This window comes from Lissotriton vulgaris, chromosome 1_2 (genome assembly GCF_964263255.1).
Source record: "Lissotriton vulgaris chromosome 1_2, aLisVul1.2, whole genome shotgun sequence".
Taxonomy (NCBI): domain Eukaryota; kingdom Metazoa; phylum Chordata; class Amphibia; order Caudata; family Salamandridae; genus Lissotriton; species Lissotriton vulgaris.
The window spans coordinates 310866727-310894612 of record NC_141686.1 but is presented as its reverse complement, the minus strand read 5'-3'; the positions used below and the strand labels follow the sequence as shown (position 1 = coordinate 310894612).

The 27886-nt window shown below is 43.9% G+C and overlaps 1 protein-coding gene across 7 annotated transcripts in view; it reads left to right on the top strand.

Annotated features, from left to right (window-relative positions):
- The window catches only part of STX3 (syntaxin 3), a 251816-nt gene that overhangs the window by 167357 nt on the left and 56573 nt on the right, over positions 1 to 27886 (top strand). For all 7 annotated transcript variants that reach the window (XM_086953333.1, XM_086953330.1, XM_086953332.1 and 4 more), the window contains exons 5-6: positions 5922 to 5989; positions 26385 to 26493. In XM_086953333.1, coding sequence (XP_086809459.1) covers positions 5922 to 5989; positions 26385 to 26493 — 177 coding nt within the window. The remainder of the gene's footprint in view (positions 1 to 5921; positions 5990 to 26384; positions 26494 to 27886) is intronic.

Below are 27886 nucleotides of genomic sequence, written 5' to 3'. Positions count from 1 at the left end.
CTGCTATAGAACTGCCGGTTGAATACCTTTTGCTAGGTCTCGTTAGGACTTGTTATGGCTCTGGAGTTTTCCAAGTTATTGGCATGAAAAAGTTTCTAAGTCCCAAAACAAAAAGCACATTTTAGTTTTTTCTGAGTAGCTGGAGAATTTCAAGGGGACAAATCTAAAAGTCAATCTGTCACAGCCAAACCGCTGTTAGGTACTTTTTGCAGAAAGCCCCGTTGGCTCTGGAGCTCTGAGCAAAAGTTCCCAAACTTTTTCCTGGTTCCCAGGTAATCACAGGAGTATACTTCTAACCCAACCAGGAGCTCGGGGTGGTGGGGGCACCTAGAGATTCTCAGGGTGCTAGGCAGGTTTTTTGTGTCTCTGTAGCCACACAGGAGATCAGCCGGCTGACCCTTGGAATCCAATTCATTTTCCTGGGTACGCAACGTAGCAGGTCCAGTCCTTCAGAGCTCCTCACAGGGCACAAACCCGAGAAATAGACCTCTTATGTATATTTCACAGGCCTATAATGTGTTCTGAGGAAGGCTAAGTGAGGGCCCAGTTTTGTAAGGTTCACCAGACCATGGGTGGGGAAGACTCTTTTCTTGGAAACTCCCTAACCACTGGTCCCCGTTTGCTTTACTGCAAATGACATGCCAGGCCAATTTCAAAATGGCGAAAGTCTTCCGCTGCACTAAAGTTGGTCTTTGGGGGTTGTGGGTGTGCAGAGGAGTACACTGTGGTAATCCCCTGTGTCCTCCCACATCTAAATCTAAAATCTAGTTTGAAGCAGGCTCTCTACCCACAACAAAGTAGGACATCGAACTCTGATAGGGCAAAGGCAGGGTTGTACGTGCACCCAGACTGGATGTACATAAGAATTGCCCTGGCATCCTTTTCTCTCCCTTTCAAGTTCCCCAAAGTGTAACATGTAGGTCAAACAGGCCTGTCAGGCAGGATCTGAAACTGGTGTCAAAAGGATACCCACTGTCCTCGCCATGAAAATTCTGCTGAGCTTTGAGGAGTCATCTCTGCCCTTCAGGTCAACCTATTGTGTAACTCATTGAGGGATTTCACACCTCATTCAGACCAAGGATTTGGCTGGGCAGTTGTTGGAGAGCTAAAGCAAATTAGCCTCCGGCATCTTCAGGTAGGGTAAGGTAAGGGCAACTTTCTGAAAGTTCAATTTTCCTTATGTTTACTAAAAAAACGACTAGTGAGGTTTTTTATTAAATATAAAAATACGCTTTTGAAGGGAGTCTGTCGCTGGCATAAGGTAAACATTCCTTTGTGCCAGCTACAGCCTCACCAGTGACAGTCTTGTTTGGTCCCAGTCACTGGGGGAACATGCCATTTCTAATGTTTCACTCTTGAGCATTATGCACCCTGCCATGTGGATAGCCAGGTGCACTTAGGGTTGGCTTATGACATTTTTTATTTTGGGTTTATCACACATATCATGGCTGATGTGGATTTTGGACTCTTGCTTAGGCGCACACCAGCTTGGAGGCTGCATCTCTGGCCACTCAGGGACCCTCAAATGATGGGGACCCTGACAGAGAAGATTACAGAATACTTTGATATTGATGAAAGGAGAGCAGGTAGCCCTACGGGATACAGGGATGTGATGGGGGCCACCATATGGGGGAAATGCATCTGCCTGATGGCGCACTTCCATAAAATCCAGAGACAGGTGGCTAAAAGAATGGAGACTGGCAAACTGGAAAATGAGAACTTCTATAAAGAGACCCCATTCGTTAGTAAATTTGAGGCAGACCACAAATGTATCTGGCAAACTCTGAGATGTATACCCCAATAGTGCTGAGCTCTCTGTTATACCTGAAAAGGGTGTTGTTTGTGGCAGAAAATAAAATGGCCCCCAATCTAGCCAGGCAGGTAAGAGAGAAACAAAAATCAGAATATATCAAGGAAATAAGGACAGAGACAGGATGTTTCCAAAATGGGGGCAGAAAAACTTGAGGCATTTCACAACTGTTACACTAAACCATAATTTAGGGATGAGCCCGTAAAAAGTATTCAGATGCAATTTTTAGTTGCACTCACGTTACCCCGTCTGACAGATGTTAAGCAGCTCACTCTAGCCGACGTGATTTCCCAGGAGGGAGTAAAGCTGAAGATATTTCATCTGCAGCGAAATAAGGCTTCAGGCACAGACAGACTTTCAAATCCATTCTATAAAACATTTCAGACTCTATTAGACCCCAGACTAGATAAATTACTTAATTATATAGCACAACAAGGGGGATTCTCGAGAAACATGAGGGAGGCAAACATTTCGATTCTTCACAAACCGTGGAAGAATCCACGACTGTGTACCTCCTACAGGCCGATAGAGCGGATGAACACACCCCCTTAATGCATATCCTAAAATTCTTGAAAGTAGACTTGAGCAGGCCCTTCCCTATGTGATCCATGCGGACCAGTCTGGCTTTAACGCTTCTGGTCCGATGCATGACAATATTTGGAGGACATCCCACCTGGTTGAGAAAGTTCTGAAAAAAGACATTCCTGCAGCTCTAGATGCTGAAAAGGCCTTTGATCGGGTGGACTGGTCCTTTTTAAAAAGGTCATGGAAAAGAGGGGATTTAATAGACCATTTATGACCATTTATGACTATGGTGTTCACATCCTACAGCTCCCCAATACACTGCATGGATCACTCTTGGAGAGATGCATTTGGAAAGCAGGACCTGACAGGGTTACCCGATGTCCCCTCGTCTCTTTGCCTCAAGCATAGTTCTCCTAGCAGAATACATAAGGAAGGGCAGATATATGGCTGGCATTGCTTTGGGGCAGATGAATATAAACTAGCTTTACATTGACGATGACCTTGCGCTGCAAAACCCTGAGATTTCATTACCTGCTGTGGTTGGGAAGTGAGGCGCTTGAGCGGATATCCGGGTGAAAGATAAACCTGGATAAATCAGATGTTGAACCTCACTCTCACAGCTCAAATGTCAGACTCTGAGGGATAAATTCCTATTTAACGGGACTCTGGAGCAAAATACATATTTGGGAATACAAATCACGCCACATGTTAATCATCTGTGTGCAGCAAACCATCCACGCGTATTCCATGAAGCTGAAAAACATCTCAATAGCATGATCTTATGCTTTCACGCATGGGCTGCATAGGTCTGATTACATGGAATATCCCTCCAAGTGTACTGTGTACTGCAGGCTCTCCCTATACAGGTAGAGCAAGCATTTGCGACCCCTTTCAATGGGTTTATTTGGAAAGGCTCTAGACCTTGGGTGCAATGAAAGCGATTACAACAATCTAGTGAGGAAGGAGTCTGTCCGATGTTAGTCAATTACTGGGCCTCACAGCTCATGGTCATTGCAGAATGGTCCAGATCTGAATCGGATCGGCTGTGGGCTGTTATCGACCAAGCAATAGTTGGAAGACCTCTTTGGGATTAAATATGGCTTCAGAAAGAGGATAGGCCGCAAGCTGCTTATCTATCCTCGTGAGTGGGTACAATTCACTCTGTTTGGGACACAGTAGCTGAAAAATTTCAACATAACACCTTCCTCTCCCCATACACCCCAATACACTATAACCCTAATTTCTTAAGATGTGCCTTGCCTTGTTGGTGGGGAGGAGGGTACTATGGGTGAAATGTGTTGACCAATCAAATCGAACATATTCAGTTTTTTATAATTAGCACACAAATTATGCATTGTGTTATCCTACCATTGAACTACATATTGTATGCAATATACCCAGTTAAAATATTAAATATCATTTAAGGTAAATACCATTTATAATTTTAAAAAAAAACTGTATATCAGATGTGGGAATTGGCATCGCTAGCGAATCCCCTGATGTTTCAATCCCCTGATATTTTCAAACCACTGTGGTTCTAATTGGGTGATGTTTCACCCAAAATAATTAGTCTAAAAATACAAATGCACCTCCAATTTATCAGTTGAAGGATGGCTGTTAGAAATGTCACATGCTGATAAATATTTCAGCCTGAAATAAAGCGGAGCATTCTGATCCAACCTGTAAAGACGTCCTGGAGTTGACAGTGAATAAAGTTTGAGTAACTCTTGCAGTTTCTGTCTGTGGCTTTCAAAGTTCCACAGGGAGCACAGTAGACTGCTGGACCAGCATGAACCCACAAGGGTTTCTCAGCAAATCACTACACTTTACTTCTCATGAAAGGCTGAGCCTTTTTGGGGAGTACGGTTTGGTAAGATAGGCCATTGATGAATCCTTGCAGGTCTCATTGGTCACCTGTCAGCAGGACTGCCACATTTCCCCGTTCGCCTTCACGATTACTTGTTTGCGTTCTGGAGGTCAGCTTCTAGGGTCCGGGGAGTACCTGGGCTTCTTTACATTGGTTTTATAGAGGTTGGATCCGTTCTGAAGACTCTTTGGCACAGCCATGGTCCGATTATGGTTGATATTCATAAATCTCTGCAGCCCAGCGCACAGTACTCTTAGTTGCGAGCGTGCTCGTACAGCTGACCTTAAGGTGTGGAGGACGCTTACTTATAAAGCCCATGAGTGACTGAGCAAATTTGCTCTTTCTGAAAAATGTGATGATGTCCAAACTAAAGCGCCGAATTCAAAAGTAGTAAGCGGCGCCTGGTGAGCAGCAGTGTAGGAAGCCAGGATGGTGAAGAGACAGAGCCTAGTTATCTGCATACAAGAGAAACCATTCCTGGGGCTGATCATAGCGGATTCTGTCTAAGGCCTACCTGAGCCCAATTCTGAAACTAAAAACGTTATCAAACTGATTAGACTCCCACCAGCATGTTCTAGCTTAGAACTGCCCATGCCCCCCTAAAACCATGCAATTCAGAGGTTTATTCCCCTCTCTCCCCACTATCAAGGTTCATGAACAGCTGATTCCCTCAGTCAGGAGGGTGCTTAGTAAACTGTTGGTTGTCTGGAGTAACTGTGCACTCTTAATCTAGAAAATACTCCTGCAATTGAGTAGAATCAGGATACCTGCTTCCCCACAAAATACATTCCTCCACCATCTTATTATTTATCACCCTGAAAAAAGTCCTTAAATCTTCCTCCTCAGAACCTACCTATTTCTAAAGATGTGAGTACAGGTCAGTCCCTTGGACCTTTACAACTACGCGGTCTGTTACTCCACAACAAGTGCAAATGCAGAATGCGCTCTCAAGTCTATCATAAGATCATCACACCCGGAACCGCTCTTCTCACAGCTGTCACTGTATCTGGCCAACTCCATACGGACATGTTTGGTCCAAACTACAACAGAAGATATACTGTGTATCGTCCTCTTGTCTTCTTTGAACACATTGAGGCTGATCCCCCTTTGCCTCTTCCCTTTAAATGTTCCATCTCCCTCCACCCATCTGCAGAGGTGTGCGCTCTTCCCTCTCGCTCCACTCTACTGTGTCAATGTTTAGGGTCTCCCCCATCGTCTCCAGACCTGTGTTTGGATGCTCAGTCTCTTCATCTTTTTTAAAGGGCCATGCTCCCTCCCTGTCACTCCTCCTATGATGCTCAACTCCTGTCTAGATGTGGGGTGGGCACACTTATTTTGTCTGCTTTTCCTCCACATTGCTCCTGTTTGGATGTTCCATCTCTCTCCCTTCTATTTTAATTTTTCTTCTTTCTCCTCTGTAGCCCCTCAGTCCCTGAACCTGTGTCTTCTCTCTGTGAATGTTTTGCCCTTCCGCTCCTGATCTTTGTGAATGTTCAATGTGTGTTATGTCACTCCTGAGGCTGTCTCTGTCCCTTTCTCATCACTACAGCTTCAGTCTGAGCACTCAGTGTGTCACTCATCACTTCTGCCCCTTGGCCATCACTGTACCTTCATTCTGAACGCTTAGTGTGTCACTCGTCCCTACTGAGACTCTCTGTACCTCCATATCGGTGATTATTTGCCTCTCTCACTAGCCTCCTCTCTTTGTATTTTTTTTAGCAATGGAGCAGAACATAGAACAAGACGAGATTCGCTCTTCGGCAGATCTACGGATACGGAAATCTCAGGTCAGTAGACTGTATTCTTAACATTTCTTCCACAAACAACCTTGGAGAGCCTCCCTGGTGGTGAATGTATGCAGCAGTCGGCCAGCTAGCCCAGGCCCATCCACCTCAAGTCACCACTGGTTCCTCTTGGCAGGTGGTTGGGCGTGTGATGGTAGCAAATAATTGGCAGGTGGTTGGGTGTGTGGTGGAAGCAAAGAATTGGCAGGTTGTTGGGTGTGTGGTGGAAGCAAAGAATTGGCAGGTGGTTGGGTGTGTGGTGGAAGCAAAGAATTGGCAGGTTGTTGGGTGTGTGGTGGAAGCGAAGAATTGGCAGGTGGTTGGGCGTGGGGTGGCAACAAATAATTGGCAGGCGGTTGATGTGTGGTGGTAGCAAATAATTGGCAGGCGGTTGGGTGTGTGGTGGTAGCAAATAATTGGCAGGCGGTTGGGTGTGTGGTGGTAGAAAATAATTGGCAGGCGGTTGGGTGTGCGGTGGTAGAAAATAATTGGCAGGCGGTTGGGTGTGTGGTGGAAGATCTGTATTGAAGCAAAGGCATGAAAGAATCCAGGTATATGATGGGTCTATTAGGGGGAACCGCTGCAGGTACTTGGTGGCGAAGGTGCCCACAGATGTGGTACTAGTGACTGGCACTAGCGAGTCCTATCTCAAAGGGGTCTCCTTACAGCAAACGATTTGCCCAAGGTTGAATGAAGGAAAGGATGCTACACCCAGGAGTACTAATGCTGATGAGATGTTCCATGGAGCAGATGGCCCAGGCTCAGTGTTTCAACACTACTCCTCAGACAACCAATCACATCACACCACGTTGCCGCCCTAAGTAACTGCCCAGAATGTGATGAAGATGCAGGACTTCAAAAAGCGGCTACACAAACTTTTTATGGTGGCGAGTCCCAAGTTCTTATCAGATAAGTCCTAGAGCAGGGGTCTCCAAACTGGTCCTGGAGGGCCGGATCCATGCCAGATTTTTAAAATTACTACATGTATCTCAATGGGGATATCCAAAAAATCTGGAATGGATCCGGCCCTCCAGGACCGGTTTGGAGACCCCTGTCCTAGAGCATATGGTCCATCTAATAGACTAAGACGCGTGAGTACATATTCGCTCTTGTATGGCATGGGATCCAATGGCCACAATGCAGATTGACGATCTTGTTAATCAATCTAGTGATGGATACAAGGGGATGGGGAACAGTCCAATCATGTACCATTCCCTCTGATTCTCCCATTGCCATACCTGTGAACTGGGCAATAATTGCAATGTCTCTATGCAGTATTACAAAGTAACCCTTCACCTACATGGGTAGATCGTGGGCAGTACATTCTGGGTCGCTGCCGACATGAGCGCACTAGGGTTACGGCATTGTGTTGGATTATAACTAGAAAGGTGTCTGCAGCATAATTATTTGAAGGAGACACACAAGTAGCCTACAATGACCACAGTCAATCGACTACATGGTGTATCCAGCACTTCACAATATGTTATAGTATTTAGATTTATCACGCACTAACTCACTCCCCAAGGAGTATCTCAGCTCAGAAGCTGGGAGCTACCAACCAAAAATCAGAACAGCACCCGAGAAGCGGAACAGGCTGAAAGGAGATGCTGGGTTTAAACAGCCATGAATTAATATGTCTGCATTTACAGCGACTTAAGTTTGGTGCACATAGTGGCTTGAAGCTTGTTCCAGTATAGAGCAGCTAGATGAGAAAACAAATGATCCTCTGATCTGGCTCGATAAATGGAACGGGGTTAAGCACAGGTGTGAGATCTGAGGGGCACAACTGTTTTAAAAAAACGAATGCAACTGCGATGACCGAGGGGTCCTCTAATGTAAAGAGCTCTAAGAAATGGCACATGCGTACTAAAAGGAAGCCAGTGAAGGACTCTCAAACTGGGGGCAGACGCCGATCTGGGAGGGTAAGAGGCACACCAGCCGGGCAGTAGTGTTTGAATAATTTGTAGGAAAGACTGACAATAATCATTAATTCCAACATACATGGCTTAATCCAGGCGGCTTTTGCTGAGGTCCTGGATAATGGTTTCATGCAATGTAATCGTACCCAGTTGAAGACAAAGGATACGGAAACGGAGGAGATCAGATCGTTCATGGTAAGGGTATTGTCAATCCTGGTGTCCACATTTCTTGCAACCTTCTTCAGAGTGGAAGCGGGACCAAGCTCGGTCAGCCAACATTCAGGAGTTCAGGTGGAGTTAGCTTCACTGATTAATACAATTTGAAGATAATTGTTCAGCCCAGTGGATAATTATGTGCCAAACTGGCATCTACATATCAGATGATTCTGATTCATCATCTTTCCTTAGTAAGTAGCTTCGGAAGCTTATTTCACAATCACTCCTGTAATCATCTGCCAGTAGATAATAATATAGGACCATCCCCTCTCCAAATGTAAGAAGTCCACATCCACTGCCCTGCATCTGTGACATAAAGCATCGCTTAAACCGCCCTTCATCCAACTCAAAGGTGTGTAATAAATTCAATGAAAGAACTTCAGGTGTGTAATTTGTAACAGCCTTTGGGCGGTAGGGCACCCATCTGTGCCCAGAAATAGGTCCAATCTGTTTAGGTCAACGGATTATCGAGGATGAGTTTCCACTTGTCTCTGGGAGGCGATTTGACGACGAGAGTCATCCTGCATGGAGTTGCAGCTATGCGATGATAGACCTTTCGAGAGTGAATTTGAAATAGAAGAGTTAAAGTTTTTAAACTTAGGGTGGGGGGAGTTGGAAAAGCAGCCCTACAAGGTGCACACAATCTATAATAAAGAAACTCCAAAATCTGGGCGTGATTGCCAGTGTTCGAAATGTTTTGGAGTTGAATGAACGTACCTTCTGGGAAGTTATAAAAGGTGGTTAGATTCAGGTTATGCAAAAAGTTTAGCGACGGCTTTTGCATGTTAGAGAAAGCCATGGATGTTAAAAGTGACCGAATATCTGGTGAAGATTGAACCATGATCTTAAGTGTAGTATCTCACGAGACAAACTGTGCAGGCAACCATGTCCATCTCACATCTTGTATGAGCCGAGTTTGTGTAAAGCATGGCCCTGAGCAGGAGGACCGAAGCCCTGTCGCACTCCACTACTACGTGAGGTGGAAAGGAAGCGGGGGCAATATCAATAATGGGCGTATTGCAATTAAATCATAGATTGCAAATGTGGTGCGATCCATGTAGGAAGCACAATCAGGGCTCTGTTTGGTTGAGTTTATTTATTATTTATTTTGTGATTTATAGAGCGCCTGGTGACCCGAAGGCATCCCCGCGCTATAAAGTTGCTGGGTATATTAGGGCAGATGGCAATGTAGATCATCGCTACCCTTTTGCTGTACATTACATGACGTAACACAGAAGGTACAGATTTGTAGGTGAAATTACATGGTATTCAGCATTTACAGCCTGATCCAAGAAGCGGAAACTGAAAGCGCCATTTGCGTAAGACTGAAGCACTATGGATTCTAAAACTGAAAGCGGTGGAAAAGGGGTATAAATGAGGACCATGAATATCAATTTTTTGGGGTTATTGACTGTGATATTACATCATCTCATGGTTGTGACGAAACCTTTGATAATTCAGCACCTACCTATGTGAAGAGCACGCAGGCCTATAATTTACGAGTGTGCATTGTTTCACGTTGGAGAGATGTACATGCGATCTTAAACGTCAGAATATAATTAATATTTAAACTTTTGGCTGCTAAGCAAAAACATTTATTCATCTGAATTTGAACAAGATGTTTTGAATATGGTTTACATGACGCTAGTAGGTAGGTATGTCTACTCCCCCTGATGATTCACTATAATGATAGTTATGAGGTAGCCCGACGTCTCATAAGTAGACTCCAACTTTTTTTCCACACTCAACACAGTAATTATTTCTTATTGCTCACTGAACCCCACCCCCTAGATATGGCCTTGTGCACGGCAACTATTAACACCTCATCTAGCATTATGTGTAAATTCAAAATTACAGTATCACATATCGCACTTATTACAACCACTTTACCAGCATAAGAGAGAGACATAGTTAGATATTTACACTCCCTCAAATTGTACTTTTAATAGAGACACCCCTTTGTGATTACTTTAACATCTTAATCTTTCCTAATCTTAAATAATGGGGTTCTGTGATTCCTCATCGAAATGGTGGTCCGTAGCCATAATACAGACACTTTAGTGTTTAGTTATTTCTTTTGATACACACAATAGACCGCACAGGAACAATGCCTCCAAATTTGCTTTGGAACTTTTTACTTCATGGTTTACAGATACATAGTGAGTTTGCCGGCAACATGCCATAGTGTGAAACGTTGTTCACAACTTTCCTCCATTCCAGCATGGCAACATTAATCTCTGGGATCAGTGTTATGTTTTTGATCCCACTGACGTGTCCTTCCTTGATCTCTATTACACTAAACTCCTATTTCACTACATGACCCCCATCGTGGTCATGAGACGCGGTTAGACTCATGGTGGGACACTCCTGAGAAGGATACCATTCCTGAGGTATGTCACTTGAATCCTTTAAAACCATTTCAAGGAATGCAGCATATATTTTTCCTTGCTAATAATTTTTATTTATTTTTTGTGGCCTGTTTTAAGGGATTTATAGCGATGCTGATCACAGCGGCTTGTGAGTAAGATTATGGTTTCGTTTAGTGGATTGGTTTGAATCGGTCTTACTATGCTATTTATCTCTTTCTTTCAATATACATTTAAAATTAAACTTCACAGTACATGTAGCAATGCTCTGAGCTTATACCCGTCTCCATTCTCTTACATGCGCTCCTGTTATCTACACACAAAGCCATATATTCTGAGATGACATTACCGTAATATACACGTTGTGCATTTACTACCAGTTGTATGCTTCACGTAAGAAAATCTGATCCTGGCTATGACACGGGTCTGGTAGGCGTTCTAGTGGATTGGACATACTGTTCCAAAAGCTACTTCAAGTAGCACATAGTGTATGACGACTCCCACTAAGGGCAAGATTAATCTATCTATAATAGTAATATGACGCCCACCAAAGTTACATTAACATTTGATTGACATAGTCTGCTTATGCGTGCTCTTCCTGGATGGTCAGGGCTGTATTGCTTTCCAGTGCTTTATCATTGTAGATAAAATATGATACAGACAACATGGATAAATCGAAGTAAAAAATGGAACACATATGAGGCACTCAAATTCTTGTATTCCCACATCGATGCAAACACTTGGGCATTCCACCAGTACACCAAGAGGTATTTTCTACTTTGCGTTACCATCCTCATGCATGCTTGGTTCACACCAGCTCTTGCCCTCCATGAAGCATGATGTTGCCTGCTGCATGCCTTTGAACTAAACAGCACTATGGGCGGCTGGTGTTGAACACACTGAGTTCATAGAAGATGTGGTTTTATCGGTAATTTAACATGTGTGACCATTTCACACTTTGGTGATATGCTTTTAACACTACACTTTTTACAAGAACTTTCAAGAATAAGAAGATGGATTAACCTGTAATTTAAGGAAGGGTTTACAGGGCGGTAATATTAGACACATTTCCTTCATGGTGTATGCGTTCCCTGACCCTGCTGAAGTCATGGGTTAACACCTGCTTTGCTGAAACATGTTGACTGGCTGGAACTGTAATGACCGAAGGCATAGAATTAAAACAAAAAAAACTGAATGAAGGACTATTGCGAAAGACGTTTTTTGTGGAGTGGTGTGCTAGCAATCCTTTTAAAATAACTTTTCATAACCTTGTTTCCAACCTGGAGAGCATGGAAGTGTCTGCTTTCCCTACCTGCTCTGCACCGAGAAACAGTTAGTTAAATTGACGCCTATTTGCATTGGATCCGTTTGTATTGGATTGTCATATGGATCATACGTATGTGCCGACATTTCTTTAGCCACCTTCCTTATTATGAATGCATAAAAACAGAGCTCTACACCCGGTGCTGCAAAGCCACCTTCTCATAAGACAACGCATGTATTTCCAATTTAAGTCATGGCTGCTCGCCTTCCCTAGTGAGTTTGATCAGTAGGGATATTATCAATGCAAGCAGGTGTCTAGAGAGAGGTAAATGTTGTTAAAGAAATATACACATTTCAGAGGAACAAATGTATTTGTTAATGCTCTCCTTCCCTCTGAAGATGGGGGCAGAGCAGACCAAGGCTTCACCTAGTTGTCAAGGTTTGAATTTACCGCACCATCCTTTTTTTCATGGCGGCAACAGATCTCGATTGATCCATACATGGAGGTACTTTACTGAGTCCATGGACCTCACAGAAGTGGGTAATCTGGTGGGCATTCCTTGGTTAAAAGAAAACGGGTGATGGGAAAAGATCAGATTTACTCCAGTTAGGCTGGATAGGAATCCAAACTGTACTTATTCCCTAATAAGGGAGAGATTGTCCCCAGTTGCAAATATGGCTGTCAGACAGCAACCGCAAGTGCAGTGATGGGAAGACGGAGGTGCTGGTTGTAGACAACAATACATCCAGTTGGAAAGAACTTCTCTGGCCCTAGTGCCTTGGAAAATGCCCAGTACCGTACACGGCAGGGAAAAGCCTTGGATTTTGGCTGGACAGCATTCTTACTATGGCAATGCAAGCCAAAAATCTGTCCGCAACTTGCTTCGGGCTTCTGCGCACACTATCCAATGGCTACTTTCCTCATCTAACAGGGTGGTCATACAGGGACTGATGAATTCCAGTCTTGTTTATGGCAGCTCCGTGTTCGTAGGAAGCCCTTAATATGTCCTAAGATGCCTGCAGAACATTCAAAGTGCTGCAGCACGATTACTCTTAAAGATCTCCAAACACCATTCAGCAGCTTCAGCCGTAGCCGCACTGCACTGGTGCCCAATCAGGGAAAAGATCCATTTTAAGGTCCTATGCATGACCCACTGAGCAATGCAGGGAAAAGGTCCCCTTCGGATACAAAGACTGGTCTGACCATACGTGCCAAGGAGCTCTTTGCGACGAGAGCTCCTCTCACCATATCCAAAGTCCAGAGGGCCAGGTTGTGGAATGCACTCCCTGCCAAACTAAGACTAACACAGCCAGAAATCTCCTTCAGGAAACTTCTAAAGACCCCTCTATTCTAACTTCAGCATGTCTTGCCTAGGTTTTGCAGCTGTGCTTTTTGCAGCGCCGGGAGGCATTTCGCGGCAGCTGTGCGCTATATAAAACAGAATAGAATATACGCCACCTTATTGTCAGTACATAACAAAACAAAGAGTTTCCTGTGTGTAAAATTTAAAGTGTAATGCAAATAATGTTGCCGCTATCTATACACTAAAGGCTCCAGTGTTAGGGCAAATAAAACTGGGACACCCTGTCTGAGTGATGGGTACAGGATCAGAAAATTACAAGTTTATTAGACTAACTACTGATATAACTACTGATTTCTTGATTGAAGCATCCACGTTCTCCTCAGAATGAGGTACAGAAAATCCAACTCTAATGAATCAAACAACTTGTTGTATCTAATACAGGGGTTCCCAACCTTTTCTATGCCCCGCATCCCTTGGAAATGTTGGTTAATGTGTGCACCCCCTACAAAATCCTCTCAGGATTCCTATTGGGAACACAGTACATACTTTCCCTCTTTGTCATACCCCCTGAAATGCCATCTTGGACACGCACGTTGGGAATCCCTAATCTAATAGAACTGCCACCTCAAGATCTGGGCAGAGCTGATAGATCAATGCAAACCGTGTCCGCACTTTGTGGGGCATTGATCTTGGAGGTACAGATCCAGATTGATTAGGTAATATTAGGTCAGGGACCAGGGGTAGTAGTCCGTTGGCCACTGTTTTGGCAAATATTTACAGGTATATATTGATTAGTGACAACAGCTGATAGGAATTGCAGAGATTCAATGGCTCGCCTGGCTTAGGAAGTGTAAGAAGGGGGGGGAGAGGGAGAGAGGGGTCCCTCCAAGCCAGGGTCAGCAGGTGGGCAGCTGATGGGGCTGCATATTCTTTGACACTATTCTCCAGGATGGAAGGAGTGAGAGCAAGACTTTGCCTGCCATGGCTGTTTTTTAATATTTATAGAAATATGCATAAGTTGTAGAGGTAGTTCAATAATTGTTCTTACTTTTGCACATGGAGATTTCATACTGATGCACAGAAAAGGGGCTGCAAGTGTAATATTCAGAAGACATGGGTCTCACCACTGGCTTCCGGCACTGCCTGACTTACCTTGATTGTCAAAGGACTGCATGGAGCACAGGGACTGTAGACAGGAGTACTGTGCAGGCAGAAGTGCAGTGCTGTGCAGGCTGGAGAGCTGTGCATGGAGCCAGCACTGTGCAGCTACAGAGGCCAAAGGAACATTATGTTCTAGGCATGTGTGCTGTAGATATACATGCTTTGCATAAGTCTGCCATCTAATGTTCGGCTCGGATGATTAAATGTTTTTGTCCCAAGATACTTTCTTCGAGTCACAAAGCTGTGTGACTCCTCCTCTTGGGAATACTGTGCATGGTCAACGCTATCTTCAGATTGTTTTTTTCCACTGACGGGTGTAGATGTAGTATCTCGTGTTAAAGTTTGAGTCTCCTTTGGTCCCCTTTTGGTCTGTTATATCTCTCGACGGTATTGCCTCGATCGTTATCAAATTACCTCTCATACTTAGACTTTCGTAGCAGGTTTTCAACTCATTCCTTTGGGGCTACGGGCCACACTTGGCCGGGCAACACTTCTCCATTTCCAACGAGATCAAGAAGGACCTGCTAATGGAAGGCACTCCATTCGATTTCTGTCCGAAGGGCCACTCCAAATACCCTCACACAGACCAACATCTAGTTTGCAACTTATGTCTCTCGCCTGAACATCGAGAAGACACCTGTGAGGACTGTAAGTCTTTCCGGTCTAAAAAGTCTCTTCGAGATCAAAGGGATAGATGACAAGAAATGCAGTGCAAGCAAATAGACGATGTCCCCGATATCTTCGGTCGACAAGATATGGAAGAAGAGGTACCAGCGGCACAGGAGGAATCGCTCTCCATACAGGACTCCGAGTCTCAGTCAGAAAAGGACTTGGCCACTCTTCAGCCAGCACATAAACAACGTACCAAGAGTACTTCTACCCCTGCTCTGAAAACTAAATCCTCAGCTTCCACCGAAAAAACTGCTCACCCGCCACCACTGCATACAAGTCATGGCGTGCACTAAAAACATGACTCTGAAGCCTCCCCTTCCTCCTCAGCTTCGAAAGTTAAGTCCTACAGCAGGGGCCTCAATATCCCTTCCATCCAAGACCAAAACACCTCCCTCTTTGGTCTCGGCACCAAAAAAAGACTTGTTATTTTAGAGTCTAATCTTTCTTCATCAAAGACGAAGCTTTCACCACCGAAATGCTTTGTTTTTGGTCCAAAATCTCCCCCAGAGACGACTCTTGAGCAATTTATTCAAAAGAGCGATCTAAGATTGAAAACACATCAAATTCAGCCAGGAACTAAGAAAATAATGGTACAGCCACCAAAAAAATATGCTCCTAAGAAGCAGTTGCGTTTTGAGAAGGCTTTGGACATTACTGTTCAACTCCTAAAGAAGAAGAGAGAGGATGCTGCAACTTGTCCATTCCACATTCCCATTTCCATTTCTACTTCACCTGTACCACAAACACCACCTGCTCCACCACCTCACTCACCGCAGTTGTCAGAATCTGGAACGGATCTCCTCAGTCAACCGTAGGGGACGATCAGGAGATCCCAGATGATACACAACGAGGGGACCCTTGGGATGATTAATATATTGACCCTCATGCTGACACTGATCCTGATTTATATCCCAGTCATCCATCACCAGCAGATGATAGATCTGCTTATCAGGATGTCATAGCCAGAGCAGCCACATTTCATCAGGTGCCTTTATATAAAGACTCAATAGAGAAGGATTTCATTTTTGTGACTTTGTCTACTGCACAAAGAGGGGCACAATATTTACCATTGCTCACAGGCATGACACGTCACTCAGATGAACTTTTAAACACCCAGTCAAAGCAAGGATAATTAATCCTTGCATTGACAAGAAATACAATCAACCACCATCAGACCCCACTTTTATTAGAGGCTAATTAACCTCAGACTCTTTAGTGGTGTCCAGTGCTAGAAAAAGAGCTAACCTCCAAACAACTGGAAAAGCACCATCACCAGAAAACAAGTCCAAACTTATAGATGCCCCTGTTAAAATAGTTTCAGCACAATCATCGAATCGATGGTGTATAGCCAAGAGACAAACGTTACTAGCAAGATGTGATGGCCACTGGTACGAAATCGATGCTCTTGTCCAACATCTCGCAGCTGACCACAGAAAAAGGTCATGAGATTGTCAATGAAGGCAAGCTTATCACCAACAATTCCATTAAGTGTGAACTAGATGCAGCAGACACTGCTGCTAGGGGTTTTAATGCCAGTGCCCTAATACACAGGCATGCATGGTTAAGGGTATCAGGATTCAAACCTGAAGTACAACAAACTCTATTAACCCCTTGCGTGCTGATGACAGAACGGTTCCGTCATCAGCATCGGTTGAGCTGTGCTGATGACGGAACCGTTCCGTCATGACTCCGCCCGCGCAAGGCGTAGTCAGCACAGGCGGGGAATATGCCCCGCACGCAAGGGGTTAAATCTCCCGATCGATAAAGAACATCTTTTCTGACCTCAAGTGGACACAGCCCTTGAGTAAATTAAGGAGCTCTACAAACTAATACCTATAGAGGTTCCTTTCATAGGCCCAATTACAAACCAGGGGCAAGGACCGCTTCCACAGATACCTCTGGTTCACAGTATAAAACCCCGGGACAAACCTCAAAAACAAAAACCTTCTACATAGATTCTTACAGAGGTAACCATTTTAAAGGAAGAGGCAGAGGAAACAATACCTGTACCTCAAATGCCAATACTAAACAATAACACCTTTACCTTTCCCCCACAACACCAAACACCAGTTGGGGGTCATCTTCAAAAAGTCCTCCAAAATTGGAATTCAATTACAACAGACCAATGGGTTGTAGACATTATCCAACATGGTTATTGTCTGTAGCTCATAACTCCTCCAAATATTCCACCTTGCAAACACGAACTGTCCATGCAACATCAAATCCTTCTGCAACATGAAATAACGGCTCTGTTGTAAAAAGGAGCAATAGAACCAGTTCCACCACAATTTCATGGGACAGGGGTTTATTCACTAGAATTCCTTATCCCCCAAAAAGATGGATTCCTTAGGCCCATTTTAGATCTCCGACCACAAACTCATTCTATAATATCAGAACATTTCCACATGGTCACTCTTCAAGAGATCATCGCTTTATTACAAAAATGGGAGTTCATGGCAACCGTACATCTAAAGGATGCCTATTTGCATATACCAATTCATCCTGCACACAGAAAATACCTCCGGTTCCTATTTCCGTTAAAACATTATCAGTTCAAATTTCCTCCCTTTGGGATCACTACAGCAGCAAGAGCATTCTGAAAGTGCTTGTGTTGTGGCTGCACATCTACGCAGGGAAAACATTCATGTCTTCCCTTATCTAGACGACTAGCTAATCAAAGCAAATACATTCAAACTTTGCAAACAAAACACTCAAAAGGTCCTAGACTTAATACATCGACTAGGGTTTACTGTCGACCTTCAAAAATCTCATCTAGAGCCAGCTACGACTCAAGCGTTTCTAGGCACCACGCCCAGCACAAATCTAGTGTTAGCATCCCCAAACACAGACCGAATACGCAACATACTAACATTAGTTCAAAACATTCAAAAAATGTTCTGGCATACTCCCATTCCTTGTAGATACTAATCTGTTACCTGATGGGCATAACAGTCCACAAGGTGCACAGCCCAAAATGGGCGCATTACCCAATATGAATCCAACATTAATGTTCATCCTTAATTTTTTCAAATGTATCCATTTGCTTCCCTGTTTCCATTAATGCTTTGGCTCTTTGAATTGAATAAACATGGATGAAAATGGACACATTTGGAAAAATTAAGGATGAACATTAACGTTGGATTTGTATCGGGCAATGGGCCGTTTAAAGGGCTGTGCACCTTGGGGGCTGTTATGCCCATCAGGCAACCAGTTTGGAATCTACAATGAAATGCCGTGGTTCAGACAGAGCATGCACCAAGGGTCGCACGCCAGACAGTGTTTATGAAAGACTATAAAAAATTATTAAACTTGTGATGAAACAGGGAGTGCATTATTTTATTCAGTTTATGATTATACTCACATTCCTGCCGAACATTTCTCCGACTTCTGGGCATGATGGCATCGTGTACTTACATAGTCCCTCATGTCAAACTAAATATGAGACCTCTACAATAATGTCTCTCTCGACAATGAACTCCGTCACTGGGTTAACTTCATGATCTAGTTTTGGTAAACAGCTGCGCCTATCACTCTCTCCAATGGTGCAATCCACAAAATCTATCCAAAGGGGGCCGTCTCAAGACCCAGTTCCCCAAATTATTCTATCAGATGCTTCACTAACGGGATGGGGTGCACATCTCCACAAGCCTACCATTCAAGGATTTTGGGATTCCAAACACAAGAATCTCCAGATCAAACACCTGGAGCTGCAAGCTGTTCATCTAGCGATCAAAGCCTTCCTAACTCACCTGCAGCACAAAGCTAACCTTATTCGAACAGACAATATGACAACTACGTATTAGTAAAAAAAAAATCAGGGGAGTTCAGATGAAGATTAATAGGGTTGGAGGTATGCAGAGGATAGTATCAAGGACAGGATTGTCGCATCGTTACATAATGTATAGCAGGTATAAACTGGACATGACTGTAAACTTCCATATGCTGATTGTCCTATATGATTCTCTATGTATTGTCATCATTGCCGATTTGTTAAAAATGTTAATAAAAACATTTAAAAAAAATAAAAGTCAGGGGGGGGGCACACACTCTCCAAATATCTCACTTAGCTCAGAAAATATGGAAGTTAACAATACACCACAACAACAATCTGTTAGTAAAACATGTCCCAGGGTCAAGCAATTAGATTGCGGACTTTCTGAGCAGATCACAACAACAAGTCCACGAATGGGAGATTCACCCCAAAGTTCTTCAACCATACTTTCACCAGATATAGACCTGTTAGCAATAAAAGAAAATGCGAAATACCCACACTTCGCAAGCAGATATCACCACTGTCAATCCAAGGGCAATGCTCTATGGATGAACTGGTCAGGGATATTTGCATACGCTTTTCCACCTCTCCCAAAACTTCCGTTAGTGATCAGGAAACTCCAACAGACATCTCTCACCATGAGACTAATTGTTCCCACATGGGCTCGACAACCATGGTTTTCAACACTCCTAGAACGATCTCTAGTCCCACACGAGAAGCTTCACCTAAACCCGGACCTTTTCACGCAGATCAAGGGACATTAAGACATCCCAATCCCCAAAAATGTTATCTTGCAATTTGGCTTCTGGAGTCTTAGTACGGATACTTAAATTTGCCTCAAGATTGTATGAACATTCTTCTTTTTTTTTTTTTTTAAATTTTTGTAAACCTTTATTGTGCATGAATAGAAGTACAAATACGGGCCCACAACCTTCCGGCCGGCCACGATACTTTTGGAGCACATGAGCAATCAATACAGTTTCTCAGCGGCACCAGAGTACAACAAGACAATCAATGGAAGTTACACTGAATAAAACCGTGTCACCGAGAAGCAGGAGTATTGAAGGTTAATTTTAAAAGTTTTTGAATGATCTAAATATAAGCAATGAAGAATAGTAGTCAAGGAGAGCTGAGTCCGTACAGTGACGTAACAACATGAGCAGGCAATATCAGCACGGGAGACAACAGTGGGAGCTAACACCCCCCAAATAGTATGACGGTTCAAATAAAAACAGGATCGCCTGCCAGTATCTGCGCATCATGTACATCGACACCCACTCCATACTAACCCCTATCGCGGACCCAGGACAGAAATAGGGTAAGAAAAGCGCAAATAAAAAGAGAAAAATAAGGCCCATAGAAACGAAATAAAATAAACTAAGTTGCACCCCCCACCCTACACGCATGCAAAGGCTACGGCCTACCCCCACTAGCAGTGTGTCTGTCGCCCGATAAAGAACCCGAAATATAGAGACAAGGAAGAAAGAAAAGAAAAACTAACACTTGAAATATAGGGAGTAAGAAAAGAGTAAACTAATCTATGACTCCCATAAAAAGAAGGAGGGGAGGAGCCCACCCAATATCAGACCTCCCGGACTCCCCAGCCATGAATAATTCTACATCGTGCGCAATAATAAATTCGGAAGACATAGAGCCAGAGTAGGGTAAAAAATCATTCACACTCAGAACCCCGGGCCAGGACAAAACCGCCACCCCATCGACAAGAAAAACAGAACATAGTAATCGCAATCTTAAGTGGGGAAGAGCAGCACATGCAACGCAATCAACATAGCAAAATGCAGTACAGTCCGGGTCTCCGCCAGTCGATCAAGCAAAGCCGACGAGAGGAGCACCTTCAGCCCTGGCCTGAACGTCGAAATCCCTCCAAGCATGACCATCGCCGCGGGTACACTTCAGGCAGAACAAAGGAGCAAGATGGCCGCTCTCGACAGAAGAAGCAGAAGAGGAGAAGACGAGTGTCCCCAGTCCCCAACAAGTTCAGTGTCCAAAATGACGAACCCCCCTTTCCACACAGGATGACACACACTTCACCCATGTAGAAAGGAGGCTTTGGGGGCAAAAACTGAACATTCTTAAACAGGCTCGTAAACCAACTACAAAGTAATATTATGCAGCACAATGAAAAAGCTTTATGTTCGGACACAAACAAAATGTTAACCCTCTTCAGGCAAAGGTACAAACCCTTATTTTATACCTATTGCATCTACAAACTGCAGGATTAGCATATACGTGTATGAGATTACATCTTGCAGCTATTGCCGCATATTTCCAAAATAGCCAACACACATTGTCTTTAAAATTACTGTCATAAAAGCTTTTATGGAGGGACTTAAAAGAATAATTCCTCCTAGACTTCCATCTTTCAGGCGTTAACCCTAGAAGAACCTTTCTTTCAACTACATAGGGACAGGGTAGTGCTTAGAACTAACCCTACATTACAACCAAAAGTAGAATACAATTTCCATAATAATTAATAATCAATCCGTTGATTTCTCTGTTTTTCTCCTACAACCAGATACAGTTGCAGGAAGGGCATTTACACACTTTAGATGTAAAAAGGGCATTAATGTATTAAATATACAGGACTAAATCATTTAGAAAAACGAAACAATTGTTTGTTGCCTTTGCACCTCTTTGTTTAGAAAAAGCAATTTCTAAATCCGGCATTTCAAGATGGATAGTTAAATGCATATTGGCATGCTATGCAAAGGCTAAATGACTCTTAACTGTCCTCCTAAAGCACACGCCACTACGAAAATTGGAGCTACCATGGCATTTTAAGGGAACATTCCTATTGCTGATACTTGTAAAGCAGCAACATGGTCTACTCCACACAGCTTCACAAAATATTATTGTGTGGATGTATTTGCAGCCAACAATCAAATGTAGGTCAAGCAGTGCTTAAAACTCTTTTTCAGACAACTGTAACCCCCAGCCTAGAGAGAGGGACTGCTTTACAGTCTATGCAAAGCATTTGTATCTACAGCACACATGCCTCGAACAGATTGTTACTTTACCTGTAAACATATGTTCTTGGCATGTAGTGTTGTAGATTCACATGCACCATCCCTCCTCCCCACAAAATTCCTGTGTTGGTGCAGTTCATACACTTTATTTCATACTAACGCATGGATAGCTCAATGTTTACATAGACTGCATTCTCACATTCTAACCTACCCACGGCAAAACAGTCGGAAGATGCGCGATGACCCTGCGCAATATTCCCAAGAGGAGGGAGTTACACAGCCTTGTGACTCGAAGAAAGCTTCTTGGGGAAAAAAGCAACTTGTAATGATCTGAAGCCTGCACTAGATGGCGGAGCATGTGAATCACTACAACAAAAGGTATCCAGGAGTCACAACTGAGTGTTTTTACTCTAGACTGACCACCATATGACTTACAGGTTAGATTGTGTATTATTCATGTGTGAAAACCATTCAACTACTCATATGCTCAACATGCAACCAGGGTAGGAATTTTTCCATCAGTTGCCGTTCTGTACCACAACTATCACATCATTTGGGTCCTCCTTACCCAGGAGTTAGTACACGTGATCAGTCACACTATGTGGAGTGTGAAGACTGTGTGAGTGAGGAGACCGATGTCGTTTATTTTTCTGGGTGGTATCGATATGGTGTTGAAATGATAGTTACAACTGAAAGAAAGCAGTGCAGTGAAAAAGAGTGGAAGTGAGTAAAATTAGGTGGAACTGAGTAGAATAAGTGCTTTATTAGTTTCTCTCAGACCCCCAAGTCTAAAAACAAGTGAAAAGTAGATTTGACAAAATATCTACTGGCAAGTGGTCGACATGTTTCTGCATATAAACGGAAGGTTTCCTATGCATTCATCAGGACCTAGATGTTGCTACTGCTTGCATGATTAAGTGATAAAGAAATAAAAGGGAAAAATTTCACCTGAGTGTCAGGTGTTGATTCTCCACCACAATCTAGGAAAGTCATATGGATAAGGAAAAAGAAAAGAGAAAAACAACATATATCAAAGAATGCACTCCCAAAGTTGCGCTATTCCTGTGGTCACGTATATACATTTTTAGTGGACATGATAACACTCACCCAATATTTGTGGGGATGGCGCCTCACCTCACCTGGCTGCAGCTCAGGTAAATAAGGAGCACCGCTCTGTTAGCAAAATACAATCATAGAGACACTCAACCGATTCAGTAAAACAAGGCAAGGAATGCTGATTCTTATATTTTAAATTTAAACAAGTAAGTCTATTCGTCAAAACTCTTTGCTAACGGTACAGGTAAAAGACTAAGTAGGTGAACAATCTCTCGTTACGAGTATGTAATTATGTAAACGCTGTACCCCTTGCCACGTCTACACACAAGACTCGCTAGGGGCGTTTTCTAGTGATATGCTCGGGCGTTTAAGCTTAGAAAGCCACGAGATCGTAGCGAGGTATTATCGTTTATGTGGCCGGCATCACTGTCAGTAAAGACCTCTCACACACTCACCTCTCCGTCGGTGTCTCCCAACGTCCCTCTGGGCTATTCTGGGGAGGCACCGAACGAGAGAAAAGGGCGGGTATATCAATGAAGCTTGACGAGCAGGTATGGTGTGTGCTGGGAATCGTAGTTTCCTTTCAAAAAAGCAGAAGAAAAACAGTAGTTCTAGATTTTTGTTTTGTTGTAAAAGAAAGGATCTCTCTTTCAATAGAGATATTATTCCACCAATTTGTTTACGGACAGGATCAGACCCAGTTATAATGACATCCATGGTGTCGGTTCATTCAGACCCTCCTTGTCACTGTTCAGTTTGTAGACCCATTTCTGTTCGATTCTAAACAGAAACTTGCCCACATCAGGACAGTGGTCCGGTATGGTAGGCTGAAACAATATGGTCCATGTGAAGTCACTAGGACTGTGTCCCTTTTCCAAGAAGTGAGCTGTTAAGCGTGTCGCTTGTTTGCGGCATCGGACAGTACTCTTGTGTTCACCAATTCTTATTTTTGTTTTTCGAGTTGTCATGCCCACGTACCTCTTAGGGCACGGGCAAGTGATCATATAGATGGTGTTCTCACTATTGCAATTGGTGAATTTGCGCTGTTGCCATGGTCGCATGGTTCCGATGTCAACACTGGTGGACTTAGTTGTTTGGGGACATGCCGAACAATTACTGCAAGGATGGTGTCCCTGTACCGGAGGCAGATCCCACAGGGTGCCGATTTGTCTGGATGATTTGTTTTTTGGTCTGGTGTGGACCAGGTGGTCTTTTATGTTGGGTCCTCTCTTAAAAGCAAATAGGGGAGGAGGTAAGCTGTCTCCACTAGTGTTCAGAATGGACCAGTGTTTGGTTATGATTTTCCGAACCTCGTTCGATTTTGTGTGAAAAGTATTCACAAATGTCATCCTTTTAGTTTTTTCTTTTGGGATAGCAATGTCCAGTAGGGCGTCCCTGTTGTTGTTTGACGCCCTTTTCTTGGATTGGCGGATGATCTTTGCAGGATACTTTTTTTTTTTTTTTTTTTTTTTTTCTCGCAGATATTCAGAAAGTGTCTCTGAGTGTTTCTCAAAAGCTTCTTTATTGGAGCAGTTCCTCTTGAGCCTCAGGAACTGCCCGAAGGGCAGGTTTTCCCTGAGGGCTCTGGGATGACAGCTTTCGAAATTGAGGAGCGCATTACGTGCCATGGGGTTCCTATACAGCTCTGTTGTTAACCCGTCATCTGTTGCCACTATAAGGAGGTCCAAGAAGGGCAGTTCTTTTCTGCTGGATTCTACTGTAAATTTCAGGAATTCATTGCAATTATTTAGCCAACTGTGGAATTCCAATAGGCTGGCCTCAGAGCCTCTCCATACGACAAAGATATTGTCTATGTACCGCTTCCAAACACGAAGCGATACATAGTAGGGATTGTCTTGATTCAATATCTTGGTCTGTTCTAATACATGGACGTATAGATTCGCCAGACTGGGCGCGAAAACGCTGCCCATGCTGGTTCCAGAGGTCTGGAGATAGATGGTATCCTCGAATTTAAAATAATTTTCTTTCATCGCCAGCTCGGCTAGGTTCATGATGAAGGCAACTGGAGTTATCGATTGCAAATCCCTTTCTTGGAGTATGTTACCCACCACTTCCAGGGTCTCTGTTTGAGGAATGGATGTATATAAGGACTCTACATCGAAGGACACGAGTAGATCCATAGAGGTGTCAAAGTTTATGTTTGGAAGCAGTCGTAACATATCTTTCGTGTCCTTGAGGTATGTTGGCATCTCTTTGACAATAGGGTTGAGAAAATAGTCAACAAATGTGGATAATGGCTCCAAAACCGATCCAATGCCAGAGATGATTGGTCTCCCGGGTGGTGGTCTCTGCGGTTTATGCACCTTTGGCAGGCAATAGAAATAAGGGATCGATGGATGGGAGGTACACAGATATTGACCTTCTTGGGGAGTGATCCATCCTTCTGATGTTGCCTCTTCCACTAGTTGGCTGATCTTGGTCTTCAGTCTCTCTGTGGGATCGTCTTTTAGAGGTAGATAGGACTTTCGATCTTGTAGTTGTCTAAGGCATTCTTGTCTGTAAGTTTCTTTGTCTAAGATAACAATTGCACCGCCTTTGTCTGCAGGCTTTATTATGATTGCTTCATTGGTTGTTAAGGCCTGCAGGGCTAGTCTTTCTTTGTTAGGTAAATTGACAAAGGGTCTTGATTTCTTTGTTTTGAAGAGTAAATCGATGTCTGTTTCCACCGCCGCTTCAAAAGTTTGGACTCTGGTAGGTAATCCAATAGTCGTGGGATTAAAGGTCGACGGTTTTTTAAGACCAGTGTTGACGACAGATTCTGTATTTTCTCCAGGGTTCTGTTTCGCAAAGAAGTAGTGGAGTCTAACCTTCCTGAATAGTTTGGAGATTTCAACTTGAGTGTTGAATTGATCACCCTCGTGGGTTGCCACAAAACCCAGCCCACGGTTGAGAAGGTTTTCTTCTTCATTAGACAGTGAGTGGGAGCTCAGATTGACCTTAGACCCTCATTTAGACAGTGTGTTTTGTGGGAGCATGTGAATCTACAGCACTAAATGCCAAGAACCAGTGCTTACAGTGACATCCTTTCCTGAGTGGCCTGTGTGCGAATTGATGGCCACTGAAGACCTCTCCCATCCTTGTGACTGAATGTGTCTGACACTCGCTAACACTCCGTAAAAAGCCACCTATTCACCCGGGGAGGGTTGGGGGAGAGGGGTGCACTCTCCACACCACCTATACTGCGGAGCCACAACACAGGAGGGTAAAGTGCTGTGTTCCCTGAGTGAGCACCTCTTCTGATTGCTTGTGAGCGTCACCAGGGCACATGAACCCACAGAGTGCTGGGTTTGTCATGGTAGAGGGTTCACATTCTTGGTTTTCATGGTAGAGGGTTCACATGCCATGTTTCACGTGCTCAGCATGTCACGGTAGAGAGGCTTCTCCTGCACAATGCGTGGGGTGGTGTATGGGTCAGGTGTATGGTTTGATCCTTCAGAGCGCATGTAGATTGCGCTTTGAAGGGGTGTTCATTCTATGGAGTCCATGCATGGTTCTGCTTTTGCGAGGGTGGTGGGAGTGTACAAGGGTGTTTGCTTGGTGATATAAATGCTCCATCAGCCTGGCATGTTGCATGCTTGTTGTTCAGGGATGTGCTGCATCGTAACACTGTCAATGTTTCTGTCACAATGTAGCTCACATGTCCTGTACATTCTCTTCTCAGCACTCCGTCCTCTCCCGGAAGTTTGTGGACGTCATGACCAAGTACAACGAGGCCCAGGTGGACTTTCGGGAGCGCAGCAAAGGCCGGATACAGCGGCAGCTGGAGATAAGTGAGTGCTGTCCCTCTGAGCCCTGCTTTCTACTCTTCCTAACCCCCATACTTAAACCCTTAATCAGACTGTGCTCAAATCTTGTCCAGAAACGTTTTACTACTGTGCCATAAATGCAGTATACATCCAAGAAGCTCCGGTCGCATGCAAACCAATCCTGGAGTTTCAGACTACCACTATGCAGGCTGGGATTGCTGAGCTCATAACTGCATTCTTAAAAGTTGAACTACAAGTCCCAGAATGCAACTTGCTCTTGGTTAAAAAGCCTGGACTGAAGGTCTCTCACATGTATTGTGCAGAGCCCTCATGGCTCTGACTTGAAGGTAGGCCACGGCGGTTTAATCTGTGCACCGACGACTGACAGAGACACTGGTTATTGATATACCTGGAGTGCCCAGAGTGGCAGCTCGGGTGTTATTTATGCCTTTGGACCGCACCTGGCCCGTGCAGAGTGATTATAACACAATGTATAGAAGAGGCTGAGTGGCACTCTACATCCCTTCCATCTTTTTTTTAGCTGAAAATCACAAACTTTATTTACACCATACACATTTGGTGGCAGATGTATCATCCGTTTTTTTAGTCGCAAACTTTGCGATTCGCAAAAAAGTAGCGTTTGCGACTAAAACAACTGAAAATGTGATGTATGATGAAAATCGCATTGCAAAATTAAGGAATCGCAAAATGTGCGATTCCTTAATTTTGCGACCGCATTTAAGGAATTGCAAATTGCGATTCCTTAAATGCTATGTAAGAAGCAATCAAGTTTTGCGATTTCACCTTAACCCCTTCGCTGTGGGCGTTATGGCATGTATGTATGTATGTGCGCCATATGCGCACACATGTTCATTTCAGGGGTGCATCAGGGTGTCCTTATGACACCCTTGCACCCTTGAAATTATTCTAAATTTGTGATTCAAAATTGCGAATATCAAATTGAGAATGACTTCACATTCATTCCTATGGGCCTCCTGGCTACCAGGCTGTGATTTCCCACTGGTGATCGAGCAGAAAGGACAACTCTTCACCCTTTCATCTATGATGGTGTCCATTCCTGGGAACCAGATTCTGTCTCGCAATCGCGCCTCGGTCTTTACCACTCCTTCATGACCTTGGTGAGCCAAGTTTACGGCCCTGGACCACACGCTTTGAGGCACTACAATGCACCTCCCTTGTAACAGTAGTACTTAACTACTGGTGCTCAGCTCATCTCTGACCCTGCAGAGCAGGGTCATAGTTGTTTGTTCAATTAGCATCAGTGACCCAGCACTGTCCATAACGTTACACCACTGCTCCCGAAGGAGCACCCCTTTGTCTTTGAACAATCTTCTGTCCATCATAGTTGCATCCATGATTTTCTCGATCAGCAGCGCCCTGGAACATGCACCATATA